Source organism: Trichechus manatus, unplaced genomic scaffold, assembly GCF_000243295.1.
Source record: "Trichechus manatus latirostris isolate Lorelei unplaced genomic scaffold, TriManLat1.0 scaffold00216, whole genome shotgun sequence".
NCBI lineage: Eukaryota > Metazoa > Chordata > Mammalia > Sirenia > Trichechidae > Trichechus > Trichechus manatus.
In genome coordinates this window covers 340,386-354,691 of record NW_004444152.1, presented here as the reverse complement: position 1 = coordinate 354,691, position 14,306 = coordinate 340,386, and the positions used below count along the sequence as shown (strand labels likewise).

Below are 14,306 nucleotides of genomic sequence, written 5' to 3'. Positions count from 1 at the left end.
CAGCTATAAAATGAAAAATTATGCAGTAGTGAGAAAGCTGTACTTAGTTTCAAAGGAGCCCTGGTGGCGCACTGGTTAAGAGTTCAACTGCTAACCAAAAGGTTGGCAGTTCGAATCCACCAGCTGCTCCTTGGAAACCCTATGCGGCAGTTCTACTCTGTCCTACAGTGTCACTATGAGTTGGAATCTACTCGACGGCAAAGGTTTTTTAAAATTTATTTATAAAAACATGCCCACAATATGTTAAGTAGGAAGAAGAAAAAAAAAGCTACACAACAGTATGCACTGTGACTCAGTTTGGGTATATAAAAAATAAAACAAAAAAAAGTCCAGGAGATGGAGGAAGAAACACTGGTTATCTTTGGGCTGCAGGTGTAGGAGAGCACTTTTCCCTTTCTGTCTGGCCTGCATTTTTACAAGGAGTACACGTTTTCAAAATCAAAATGTTTACATAATTAAGGCAGAAGTTTCAACATTGGTCATCAAGATCAGTCACCTGGGGTCAGAAAGTCACTGAGGCCTGGGGTCCTGAGATAATTACAAATCTCTCAACGGGCAGCCCCTACCTCCCTCCACCAAGGAAGGACCCTGGGCTCCCCTCCGTGGCTACAGCCCTGCCTCCAGTGGTCTCAGCGTCACCTTTACCTGGGGTAGGCTCTGGACAGAGCAGCCCAGAGAGATCTTAATAGGGCTTGAGGGACTTTGGCACGGTTTGAGGACAGGAGACAACTGATCTTTTTTAAGACAGGTAACAGTTTTCTAAAGAGAACTCTGGACCCTCTCCTAAGAGATGTAGGATAAAAATCAATTCTTTCTAGAAAGGCTGTTAAGTGACTGTGGCCCTTGCAGTTGAATCGTGTATGCCTAAAGACGTGCAGTGCATACACCTGATCTTGGTGCCTGTTCCCCTCCAGGCTGGTTCTGTTCCAACACCGGGAAAGGAGGCCGAGGAGCCTGAGAATCCAGGGAGGGGCGACTGCTTTACTATCTGGACTGCTTAGCACAACTCCCCTTACCTAGCTGGGTGCTGCAGGAGTCCAGGGACCAGCCGATGCGGACAACGTGGGGGTCGGGCTCTGTAGATGGAAGGTGCTTCACGGAGATCTCCTCATTGATCTGGGGACAGAAGACCAGAGGGCTCAGGTTGAGTCTGGTGGCTGGCGGGTTCCATGAGGCAATCCAGGAGGGAAGCGCACCAGGCATTAAAAAGCAGGGGAAGAGGTCACAAGCATTCAAGTTGCTCTGAAGAAATCAGGGCCTCAAACGGGCTCAGCAGAGTACAGGGCCACCAAGATAGGAATTTCAAATATTTTCTTAGTTTTAAAACTCGCTGCAGGGGAACAGGGACTCTCATAATGGCCGGTGGAAAGATAAACTGGTACGACGTCTCTGAAGGGCAACCTAGCAGTCTCCATCAAAGCTAGAAACTGTGAGTGCACACGCTGTATAACCCAGCAATTCTACTTCTAGTTTCTTCTACAGATAGATTCTGAAGTGTACAAGGATATGTATGCAAAAATACTCAGGGTAACACTGCTTACATATATAAAAAAGAATCAGAAACAATTACCAATAAGGCACTGGTTAAATCAAGGTATATTCATGCAACAGGATATGATGCAGCAGTTAAAATGAATGAGGCAGAGCTAATGAGCTACTATAAAAAACTGCACAAGGTATGATAGTAAAAATAGTCTTCTGACTTAATCTTTTGACTGCCTAATAACCACCTCTACCTGTACTATTTGGTGGCCTTTGGCAAGTTATTGTATTTCATCGACTTTAAGATGCCAGTTTAACTGGCAGTGTTTCTCCACGAATGGCACATAAAATAATGTGCAACTTAAAATCAATGATGTCTTAGTGGATAAAATATGATAACCTCTGTCTCAGTTTCCACCTTTGAAAAATGAGGATAACAGTACCTATTTCATGATAGCACTGTGAGGATTAATGAAAATAACCCGTAGAAAGAGCTTGGTCCACTATCTAGTGCCTGCAAAGTGCTCCACGTATTAACTATTATAAATAAGTTTCCATACAGAAAGGATACACAAGATATCATTAACATGTAAGTTGTCTCTGGGGAGTAGGATGGGGACCAGGACTCTAACTTCTGCTTTTCCACCTTATCGTCTTGTGTGCTGTCTGGACTTTTGCCAAACACTAGAATGTGTTCTTTTCACAAACATGACTCGACATGGTACTGTGGAGGGATGATGGCGGATGATGGCCTGAGCTGGCAGGACAGCCTTTCTGTGCCTTGCTCCCTCTGGCCTTCCTTTAACTGGTGATTCCTGAGCCCAAGTCTTCTAGCTTTCTTCCAGACAACTCCTTTTCCCAGCTCCACATCAAACACATCACCTCTAGACTGGTGTTATCTGTATAATACCTGGGCCAAACCCCACGAAGGAGAAATCCAATAAAATAACGTATGGTTGGCCTGCTTTTCTGATACAGTTAGCAACAGGACAGTTCTTCTGAGCTCACACAGAAGTGTGTTTGCCTGGACACACAGTCTGTCCCCAGTCAAACCTCTTTTGTAGCTGCGGCTCTGACTCAGTGGCCGGTGACAAGGCTATTCCAATGCACGGACCCATTGTTTGCACCCATCCCCCTGGCGTTGCTCCCACTCACCTTCATCTCGAAGCACACACGGCCCCTTCTGACCCCATAGCTGGCACGGGCTCCGGACCACAGATATGCAAAGCCCTCGATTGTGAGCGGATAGCCACTACTCCGGTCTCGGGCAACCTTAAAGTGGAGGTCGCAGTTATCTGTGGAAAAAAAGCCTAGGTCGACTGATGTTTCAAAGATCCCGAGAGAGAAACAGGAAAAGGGAAGGTCCCCAGGAGGGCTGAGTAGGAGCACACAAGCTGACACATCATGGGGATGGGTTAATGAGGAATCTGCTACATCCCTGACCATCCTCCCTTTAACAGCACAGGTTCTGGAGCAGGGCCAGCTGGCTCGCACACGGTCAAAGCAGTCACCCCACACAGGAACAGGGGCTCTTTACCTGGCTAGGGTCCAGGAATGGGCTTCAGGGGAGCCCCTGGAAATTGTACACCAACACCTTTTTGTGAGTATGTACACTTGTAGGGAGAAGGTCCACATTGTCACCAGTTTCAGGAGATTTTAAAATACAAGAGACTAATCACCATTGCCCTACAACCCAATTACTCCCCAGTGCTGGGCTCCTGCTGCCAGTGGCTGTGCAAGCACCTGACTCTGATGCACACCCACCCCCCTGCCGTGACCGCCCAGGGGCACATGTCCTGGCCCCCTCTTGTGGGCCCATGACTCTCCTGCTGAGAACAGCCTCTTCCCATCCTCCAAGGGGCTGGTCATGCCTCCAAGAAAACCTCTCTTTCCCACTCAGCCCACTAGGCTCTCTCCTTTCTCTCAAGGTTGAGCCCCATGGTCTGTACACTTGACATTTGATCAGATGCTGCCTCATGGACCACTGCCCACACGACACTTTAAAAATGTTAAGTTTTACTCCGGGCAGAGCTTGTCTCTGAGATCTCGTGAGAGGAGGAACTGTATGTAAGATGTCTTTATCTCTTCCAAAGGAGTGCTCTATAAACACGAGCTACGTAAAGAAACAAGTGAGTGAGTTTCTGCTAACTTTCTGTTCTGCTGAGCAGTGCAGTATTCTCAGACCTGGCCGTGCTTCCGGATACGTTTAAAAATTCAGTTTCACAGGCCCTGTTGCTGAGATTCTGATTTAGAAGGTCTGAGGGGAGACACTGCCTCTATAATCACTCCCCCGAGTGTTTACACAGTCAAAGTGAAAGCCACGTATCCAGTGGAAAGAAAACTGAACTGGAGGGCAGAGGGCGGGTGAGTATAGTGACTCAGAGGACAAAGTGGCATTGGTTTCATCAGGAACGTGAGCAGCTGATGGAAACTGGGGAGCTGGTGGTCAAAGAGTTAAGTTTCCCCGGCAGCACTCAGATTCCCTTCCTGATTAGATGACAAACCCTGTGAGTGTGCAGGGCGCTTCAGGGTTTTCCAGATTGTTCCTGTATTCATTCTAACTGAAAACCCCCTGATGTATCAGGGCAGGGTTCCTCCTCCCTGAAGAGAGGCTCAGAGATGGAGAATGACTTGCCCAGGGCCCCACAGCGGAGTCAGCAGTTGATCTTGTCTCCAAACCAGGGCCTTTGGTCCAGAACTACACTGCTTCTTACACCAGGACCAACACCAGCCCTGGTTGGGGCCAGGCAGGGATTCTGGGGAAGGTCAAAGCACAGTTCCCCTATACTGATAGGAAGGAGGCTCAGAGGGGCGCTCCCAGGACTCACATGTGTCAATGGCAACAAGGGTGTCGTCAAAGTCATCTTCATCTTCTTCAGCCGGAGGCTGAGGAGAGCGGCCTCTGTGTCGGAAAGAGGGGTTAAGTCATGCAGAGAATAGCTGGCCAAGCAGAGGGGAAGGAAAATGAAGCAGAAACCCTTCCTGGACTTCAGTGTCTTCCCACAGAGGTTAGCAAAAGCACTCTGGGACCATCCGCACTTGCATTTCCATGACAGCAACGATGGGTAACTCCTAGGGTGGGCACAAGGACGAGAGGGCATGCTCCGGTGTGGAGGGGGCATCAGCATCACTCAGGGAGCTCTTCCAGAGAAGACTCTTCTCTCCCACAGACCTGGTCCATGCCCTCTGCATGCTGAGACCTGCCTCCACACTGAACTCTCACTGGCGGGAGGCTGTGGTGGCCCAAAGGGTGCTGGGCCAGGAATGGGATGTGCAAGAGCCTGGACAACCTCACGAGACTCTCTGAAGATAAACCCGGTAATTAAAATCTGTCCATACACCAGGTCTGAAGACTCCGCATCTGACAGGATTTAAAATGACCCATTTTTTCGGTCTCTCTCTTTCAAAAGTGTCCTAAATTATGAACTGAGATTCATCTTCCCACCAAAGCATTAAAAAAGGGGGCTATGTTAAAACACTGCTGGTGTCTGAACTACAGAAATAAAGGAGAGGGGTAGAAGGGCACGGTCTAATGCTCCTGTGGCAGGGACAGTCTGGGTGGCCCTGGCGCACTGTGTACAGACCAGGTACACCCGTGCTGACTGGGCTGCTGGCACTCCCCGACAGCAGGCTTCTCTGGTGGACTGTCCTTCTACCCCACCAGCCCATGGACGGCACAGAGCCTCCCAAAAGGAGGCGCTCAACCCATCCTGAGAAGCCCTCCCTGCCAGCCTCAGCTCCGTGAGTTCCTTTGTGCTCTTTCGGCTAGTGGCTCCTAGGCCCCTGCTCTGTGGGAGGCAGCAGCAGAAACCCGTGTGAGGTGGGCTGGTTCCACGTCCTAGCTTTAGTAACAGCCTGTGAGGCACAGGCCCTGTCTTAAAAAGAGTCACAAGCCAGTGAGAGGGTAAACCTCACCAGGCAGGGAATAAAATGTGTCAGATGAGCAGTCTAGACGAGTGGAGATGAGCGTAATTCTCAGTTTCTGTGATAGGAAGGAAGAGGATCACACAGGAGCCGAAGTGGGGGAGGAGGGGAGGACGGTTCCCAGGGGAAGGAAGGTGGGAGGTCTATAGGAAAGGGAAAAGGGAAATGACCACAGCAGAACCATTCCCCCTGTGAGCTCCTGACAACCACATCTTAACTACTTGTCCCCCTAGGTTGTGGCTGACTTGGGACTGTCTACCTCAGCCCCTACACCAGGAAAAATGGAGGGCAAAGCCCGCTGACCAAATCCTCTCCGTATCCCCAGTGTCCAGCCCAGGGCTCGGCACCTGGTGAAAGGACTAGAGTGCTGTCTGAATGAACGAGTGGATGGATGAAGCAGGGTGTGATTCATCTGAGGGACACTGAGCAGCCATTAAGGATAGGACGCCGTGTGGGACTGCAGGGCAGTGGGGAGGGGGACTGAAAAGGCAGCCGGGCATCTTACGTGGGAAGGCTAAGGTGTGTGGGCTTTACATGTACTGGGAAGGAAGTGAGGGGCCAAAGGTTGAGGAGAGGTGGCTGTGACAGTGAGTGCAGGAAGGGCCAGAGGGACAGTGTCGGTGCAGGGGAACTCCGGCCCTCTTGGTTAGACTACGAAGGGTCCCAGGGGTGCGGGGCCACAAACAGACACCTAAAGCGACAAGGGCGACTGTCGCCTCAACACACGCACCTCCTATCCTCTCGGTGCTCAAAGTACCCCCGTCCCCGGTTGTCTTCATAAGGCCTCTTGCGACTCTGGAATTGCTGTCTATCTGGCTTGGGTTGAGATGCTTCGTGGGGGAGGAAGCTGGTAGGTGCTTCTTGCTTCATCTCTGTCTTCATTTCTACTGTCATGACAAGTAGAGATGATCAAGACACTTGGAAACTGCTCAGCTATCACCTCTCTGGTCCCCTTTACCTCAGGAGACGTTGACAGGGTCCTGCCTACAGTGGTGAAGGGCTGAGCACAAACTTGGGTTCAGTGTAAGCCTGCTGAGCAAGCCAGGTAAGCCGCATTGGAGAACAGGGCTAGGATGAAGCAGAGGCCAGGGATGGTCAGCCAGGTGATTCAGACCTGGTAGTCAGTGGGGTGACAGACGTCAGTCAGACGAGGGGGATTTCAGCACTAAATGAGGACAAACTCTTTAAAGGCCCACCAAAGGTGGGACAGCTGCCTTTGGCACTGCATGAAAGCCCCGTGAAGGCTGGCAGTCGCCTCTGCCTGCAATGACTGGGAAGGAGCCCTAGAAGACTTCTAAGATCCTGTTAAAATGAGGTGCCACGATCCTATATTCTCCAATTTCTCCTACCAAAAGATCTCCCATCTCAGTTCTTGCAAAGCTTCTTCAGTCTAGCAAGGAGGGGCAAGGGTTGGTTCAACAGAGTATTGAGATCTGTGATCCTGCAGTTAACTCCATTGGATGTAATCATTCTACTGCAAAGCTCAGAATCCCCTGGAAGGGAGGGTCTGCAGTTAAACCATTCCATAGGTGAGATCTCATCAATCACACCACAGACAGGAAGTTGGAATGGGATAGCGTGCTGTGGATCCCTGGGAAGTCAGGCCAACTCTAAGAATCAGCATCTAACCTAGAGCAAACCGTGCATTTCAACCTAGCCTTGTTTCTGCCACGACGTCTATCTACAATGCTGTGGATCACTCACGTCTACTCATTTCTGCACTCATTCAAAGAGCATCTTGGATCGCTCACTAGTTTTGGCATACTGACCAAATCTCTTCTGGTTCTCCAGGGCAGGGATAGTGCTCAACCATCTTGAAGACAGCCTCCATGGTCCCAGCACAGGGCTGGGCTCACAGGAAGCCCCTGATAAATGCCTGTTGATAATGGCACAAAAAATACCCACACTGGGCCAAATGATTCTACACATCTCAGAGCCTGACACAAATCTGCAATTTAACCCACATTCATTAAAGCCCGGAGCCACCCACAAGAAATGTCCAGGGACTTCACTCTGGATGAACCAGAATGGAATTAGATAAAATCAACTAGATTTGCTAAGAAAAGGCACTGGGGCCACAACACAGTCCTGACTTCATCACTACTCAGTAGTGGGACCCTGCTTTTCAAAACAGTAAAACACGAACAGTATGGGATCCTGCCTATTAACAAAGAGCACTTGCCCAGGAGCCAACGTCCTGGATTCTAGCCCCAGCTCTGCCATTAGATAAATCACCTCCCTTCATCTGTAAAAGGAGGAGTACTGGATTACATCTGTTTCCCAAACTGGAATCATGGGGACCACCATTCTGCAAACCCAAAAAACCAAACCTGTTGCCTTCGAGACAATTCCAACTCATAGTGACCCTATAGGACAGAGTAGAACGGCCCCAAGAGAGTTTTCAAGGAGCAGCTGGTGGATTCAAACTGCCAACCTTTTGGTTAGCAGCCATAGCTCTTAACCACTGTGCCGCCACGGCTCCATTGTTCCGCAAAGACATATTTAAATGTTTGAGACATCCTGGGTTAAAACAATGTGGCATAAGTTTTTTTTTTTTTTTTCAGTGTAGGACTTCTCAGAGCCTTTAATGTTCTAATAAGCACATGAATCTGCAAGAGGTGGTACAGCATATGTTGCATTTTCCAGATTCACTTGTGCAGTCAATTGAGCTCCTTTATATGGCCTTTTGCCTTGGTTCTTTGGAAACACAGCTTAACAGACTTCCCCCCTAAGCCCTGAGGAGCTAACACTTGCCCCAGTTCTTTGAAGAAGCAACTTGGTGGGGGGCGGCTCCCAGGTTGTTTCTACTCCAGAGAGTTTGTTACTTTTGTCAGGGTTGCTTGACATTTCCTGGGTAAGCTGTAAACAACTTGATGGTTTGGTACTTTTGTCTGGCCCTGGACTGCAGTCTGTCCTGATTGGTCTGTTTTACGTACCTCATGGGGACTGGTTCGTTTACTATGCAAACTGAGTGACTTGTGGTCCCACTGAAGGGACTGGTAAGTCTGTGGTCCTGCTGGGAAGGCCATGCCTTTAAACTGACAAGGAGTTTTCTTAGATAAGCAGCCAATCCCACAGAAGTTCTTAGAGGCGAGAAAAGAGAAGAGAGAAGGAGAGACAGTGAAAAACCTCCTAAAAGAGCTATAATATGGGTCAAGGGCTGTAACACTGAAGACAGCGAGATGCCCGGAAGGGGTTCTGTGGCAGAGCCAGAGGTGACAGCAGGAAGCTGCTGCTAGGAAGGCAGCTAAGAGAGCTGAGCAAGTTGCTACACTGGCTATGAGCTGGGCCAGTCAGCAGTGGAGACGCTGATGGTGGGGAAGCCAAAGGCAGAGAGGCCTGCACAGCCAAGAGGGGACGTGCATGGCTGAGAAGTTAGCACGGCAGAGAGAAGGGCCTGTCTGCTTGCATGGCCAAGAAGAGCGGAGAGAGCTGTCCTGCACTGAAGAGGGGAGGGATGTGCTCTCCACTTTGGCGGGTGGGGGTGGGGGGGGCGCTTCCAGACCTTACCTACGTGTTTCCTGATCCTGAGCTGTTCCTGGTACTTCCAAGTTGATTCTGATTCTAAGTTGTAGCCTAGGACTTCCTTAATAAACCACTTAACTGTGAGTGTGTTCTATGAGTTTGGTGTGGCCACTGCAACAAATTACTGAACCCACGAGAGAAGTACAAAGTGCCGGGGGGGAAAGGGCAGCTGGTGTCAGAAATGGTGAAGAAGTTGGAGAATGGAGGTATGGCTGACCTCCACCTCACAGGAGCCAGCTTCTTATCCTGATCCTTATCCTTCAGTAATCTAGGTGATTCCCTGTGCTACAACACAACTTGACTAGGGAACTCTTCTCTGTGGAGAGCCTGGTAATATCTCCTGGAACGATATTCTTCAGAACATGGTATGGGAAACACTAGACTAGATTTAGAAGGTCCTTTCTGCCTTCCACATTCTAAGATTCTAAATAAGACTCAGGTAACTCAGGTGTTGGCCTCCAGGCCCAAACCTCTCAAGGGTGTTGATGCTAGCATCTGAAAACAGATACCATGAAGACTCCCCTCCCCCAACACTTTGGGGTGGGATTGAGTTCTTCCCTTCAAAAACAACTTGCCAGAGTAAAAAGCCTGGACGAATTAGCCAAAAGGATGATGTAAAGCCTCTCTGGGAGGACAGCTCTGAGTGGACAGCAATGGCCACATGTAGATTCTGTTTCCCTCAAAAAAGATAGAGCCTCATGTGCTTTCCCACCTGGGCGATAGGCCTGCTGCTGCGGCTCCATTTCCAGTGGTCTCCTCTCGTAGCCTGACTCGTTCTCTTGCTTGATGACCTGGCTCTCGTAGAATTGGTTCTGCCTGGTAATATTGTCCATGACATCTTAAAACAAAAAACGGCCAGTTAGAAGGGTGCTTCCTGGAGGGCCCTGGGACCAGAGGTGGCTTCTTTGATGCCATATGATGTCATCCCCACTGGGGACAGTGAGTCTGTCAGAAGCCAAGGTCTGACAACACCTTCACATGGAAATCTTATCTGGGCAGTCAGTGGCTTGAACGTGTCCTCTTGCCCCTCAAAAGGTTGCAGATGCTACCTGAGATGGGGTTTTACAGAACCCTGATATATAAAACTGACGGAAGCAGACTATTCTGGTTGAAGAAAGGAGATGGGAGGGCCAGAAGAGGGCTCCAGCTTAGCCTCTCCACTAAGTCACCCCTCTGTGGTGGAGGTAACTTTACACACACCTGGGACTCTGTGGAGTAGTGTAAGAACCACCAGCTTAGCTGTTCTCTAAGATGGCAAAATGCTTAGGGAGTTACCCTCAGGACACAACCGTAAAAACTGGAGTATAAACCAGCACTCTGCCTGCCCCGTTCAATATTCCTCCTGTACAGCCAAGCGTCTTTAAGAATCTTTTCTACCGTGCAATAGTTGCCAATGATAAGGAGTAACCACACTCAGTTGATGAAAGGGAACTGGGGGAGGAAGGAAAAGAGCTGTTATGAAAGTAGGGCTCATGATCATAATGCTTTCAAACTCAGTAAGGATTAGTCCTAAATTATTTGGAGTTAGACTGGAAGGATTTTGGCAAGGAGACTTGAGAATCCAGGGGAGCTCAGCTGAAGGGTGGTAAGAACAACAATATTAACCATTCTTGGAGTGCATTAACTATACACTAGACTCTGAGGGAGGGCTGAGAATAAGCTGAGCTGGACCTCTGCCCCACTGAAGCCTTTGGCTTAATAAGATAAACACACCACACATAAAACAAATAATTACACACAAAAAATGAATTGATTGTTATGGACTACAAAGGAGAAGTCCTGGGTGTTATGACAGGGACCAAGAAAGCAGCAGATAGCATTGACTCAAAGGCTACACAGGCAACAGCTCAGTGATGAGGATGGAGAAAACGCCTGGAGCTGGGGTCACACAGGTGAAAGCCCAGGGGCGGGACTAAACCCAGAGTACCAAAGCAGAAACTCCTTCAAGGAGGAAAACCTTACAGGCAAACCCCAGAGAGAACTTCAGAAGCCCAGGATGCACAGCACCAGGCTGCGCACCCCAGGGGCAAGCTCTCTGCTAGGTGCCTCCAGGGCCCTGCTAGTGGCTGTGCAGGAGCAGTGAGGCAGATCCACAGGGAAGGAGAGACTATCCTGTCACCCGCTAACTGACTGGATCCTTCCTCATAGAACAAATACATCTGGGCCCAAACCAGGTAGAGCCAAAAGGGAGGAAAGTCCCAAGTCACATGGTTTGCTACAGGTATGTTTACCAGGGCTGAAGAAAGAGTTTGGGAGGAACATGAAGGGGGCTCAGAGGATTTTGCTGTTGGGGAGAGAGGAAGAAATAGAACCTCCTGAAGTGGAACACAGGGACCCTTTCAGACCATTCAGACCCTTCCAGGCTGCAAGAACAGTGCTCTTCTCCCCAGAGAGTCTGTGTCTCTCTTCCTCAGTATCTCTCCTGTGCTCAGAGGCAGCCTTGCCAGGAGAAGCAGCTACGACTCTGGGATCCTTCTACCCTCTAATAGCAAGCAAGCCCAGTGCTAAACCCTCCATACATGGGACCTCATTCATGACAATCCTGATGAGGAACTATTATTACCCCATTTTACATGGGAAGAAACCAGGGCTCACAGAGGTGAAGTGACTTGCCCAAGTCATGGACCCATGTCCATCTGAGTCTATGCTCTGAAGCAATGAACTCACTTTCCTCTCAGAGACACCTCTAGCCAGACACCCAGGTCAGGACTGCCTGTGGCCCCTCCTTCCTAGGCATTCCCTACACACGCACACCAGGCCTTTCCTCTTTCCTCTGCAGGTCTGCAACACCCTCTTCTCAGTATCCTGGGTCCTGGACAATCCCGAGCCCTTCCACCCCCAAATCTACACTGTTGCCTCACTCCAGGAGGTCACATCTCTCATGAAAAGTAAGTACCCAGTGCCAACCTCAAATCTCACCTCTTCCATGATCAGTTTTTTCTCCCCTTATTCCCTTAGCCCCAAGCCCCAGGGTGCCCTCTTCTCAAACAAACACCACAAACCCTGGACACCGGAGACTTTTCTACTTACTCCTTAACCTCTACAATCCCCCACCCCCCAGGTCCTGCTAGAAAGCTGCCCTTTTCTAACTCCAGATTCATTCCCTCCCACAACAGGGTCTCCTCTCCTCAGACAACTCCAGCCCGGGGCACCAAGATCTGCCCTATCCCCTCTCATTCCCAGAGTCACACACCTCGTGGCTAATGCTCAGTACCCCCCACCCCCCATCTCTGGCACACAAATAACTGCCTCCGTGGATCAACTGCCCTCTCTTGGAGATAACTGCTCAGTCCTAGAAACATTCACCATTACATGCTAGGTCCCTCCTCCCTACACCCCCAGTCAAGTCAACAGGTTTTGCTTTCACATCCTACATTCTTCTCCATCCAGACATATCTGCTAGGCTGGCTACACATTCATTCTGTGCTGGACAAGAATCCTGTCCTCCAGATAATCCACTTACTTTGAACTCCACCCCCAGCTACTCCTGTTCCTCAAACATTCCACATTGTTAACCCAAGACTACTTAGCAGTAGCCAGAGTTCACTTGTCCTCAGAGCCTTCCCACCTCTAGACCCCCAGGTCCTCTGCCCAGTGCAGCATCCACCCTTCCCCACTGGCCAGTCAACAAAGTTCCCTGTGCCTCCTCTAGCCTGAGGGTCCCAGATCTCCCAGTACCAAATGCCCAAGTTGCCCTGCCTCAGGGATGGCCTTCAAGCCCCGGATTTATTTTAAAATCCCCAAGACCATCCTCTGAGAGATGCTGGACTCCCATATCCCCTAAACGTTCTCCAGCCAAACACCAGAGTCCCCAGTCCACCAGACCCTCCCCACAGCCACAGACACCAAGGCCTCCGTCTCTCCAACACACCCCAGCATCAAATAGGAAAATTTCCAGTATCCCATCCAGTCGCAAACTCCAGGAACCTCCATTCTCAAACTTCCAGACCCGGGTAACTGATCATTTCTTCCCCAGTCCTGGAAACACTACTCCTGATCTCCAGCCCCTCACGCTGGGCTAGCACAGCCCCCTGGGATCACCATTTCCACGACCCTCCCCAGCCCCCCACGTAGAAAACCTCTTATTCTTTGAACTCTTCCCGACTCCAGAAACCACGGTTTCCGGTCTCCACAATCTGCAGTCCGGAATCCACTACACCCCCAACCCTCCTCATCTCCGAAACCTAGAGTCCCCCACTTCCCCTATCTACCCTACGCCGGATGCCAAGATCTACTCTCCGATCATCCCGAGGCCCTTGTCCTTAGATCTTTTTCAGCGACGGGTCGCGGGATCCCCTCCCCGTCCTTACACCGTCTCCCCGGCCTCAGGCGCCGGACTCCCGCGCCCCACAGCCCTTCCTTGGCCCGGACTCCGGGCTTCCCGGCCCCCGCCCCGCGCACTCTCACAATGTCCGTCCGGCCCCGAGTAGCCGCCGGGCTCCGGGTGCGGCTGCAGCCCGGGCGGCGGTGGCTGCGCGGTTCCCTCCAGCTCGGAGCCCCCCTCGGTCTCGACCTCCTCGTTGCTGTGCCCAGGTCGCCCCGGTTCGTCGTCGGGCTCCTCAGCCTCCAACGCCGCCTGCAGCCGCTCAGCTAGGTCGGCCTTGAGGCCGCGTGTGACCAGGCCGCGGCGCTGCAGCTCCTCGCGAAGTTCGTTCACCTTCAGACGGCGCACATCCATGGCCCGGGCCCTCGGGGCGGCCCCCGAGCCCGGCCTGGCCTCCCAGGGCTCTGTCCCCCTTAAACCTTTCCTGTCAGGAGGCGAAGGGGGAAAGGGGGGGGCACTCCAATGGCGGCGGCAGCTCAAAATGGCCGCCGCCTCCTCCTCAACCGTGGCCCTGGTGCGATGCAACACAGGTGCTGATTGGCCACCGCGAGGGGGCAACGGGCGCGGGCCTGGAGACCTAGCCAATTAGAGCGTGGCTTTCAAAAGAACGGTAATGAAAGGGCCAGGATCTGCTGGGAAGGAAGCGTTGGCCTACGTCGATGCGGCGACTGGAGCGGAGGGCGGGAAAAAGCGGGAGGCGGGGCACGCGCTGATTGGGTAGAGCCCGCGCGCCAGCTCCCGTAGGGTCAAATGAGGGAAAGGGAGTAAAGACTTGGCCCAATCAGCGATGAGATCTCAGAATGAGCGTCTCACAGCCTTTCCTGTGCAGTCCTTTCATTAAACTAATGTCTCCGTAACATACATTTTTATTGGTCTAAATCTCCCGCCCCTTGAAGAGACCAAGCGGGTAAAACCATTAGAACCAATCAAACGGAGGGCTGGCAACTAGCCCTCCTTCCTCTGTTGCCTTTAAGAAACCGGAACGAGATTAAATAATGAAGGATCCGCCCCTTGCCGTTAAGGCGGTTTCAAAACAATCTGTCCACCAATC

General features: G+C 51.0%; 1 protein-coding gene across 6 annotated transcripts in view; it reads right to left on the bottom strand.

The window, feature by feature from the left end:
• The window catches only part of HNRNPUL1 (heterogeneous nuclear ribonucleoprotein U like 1), a 35,303-nt gene extending 21,372 nt beyond the window's left edge, over window positions 1-13,931 (bottom strand). Inside the window, exons 1-6 of one of the 6 annotated variants that reach the window (XM_004388737.3) lie at window positions 13,339-13,931; window positions 9,644-9,769; window positions 6,137-6,290; window positions 4,311-4,384; window positions 2,638-2,777; window positions 1,017-1,116 (exon numbers count right to left, since the gene is read on the bottom strand). In XM_004388737.3, coding sequence (XP_004388794.1) covers window positions 1,017-1,116; window positions 2,638-2,777; window positions 4,311-4,384; window positions 6,137-6,290; window positions 9,644-9,769; window positions 13,339-13,609 — 865 coding nt within the window. In that variant the 5' untranslated portion in view covers window positions 13,610-13,931. Of the gene's footprint in view, window positions 1-1,016; window positions 1,117-2,637; window positions 2,778-4,310; window positions 4,385-6,136; window positions 6,294-9,643; window positions 9,770-13,332 lie in introns of all 6 variants that reach the window. The other 5 variants (XM_004388739.2, XM_023742677.1, XM_023742676.1 and 2 more) reach the window with 5 other exon arrangements.
• Window positions 13,932-14,306: the final 375 nt, after the last annotated feature.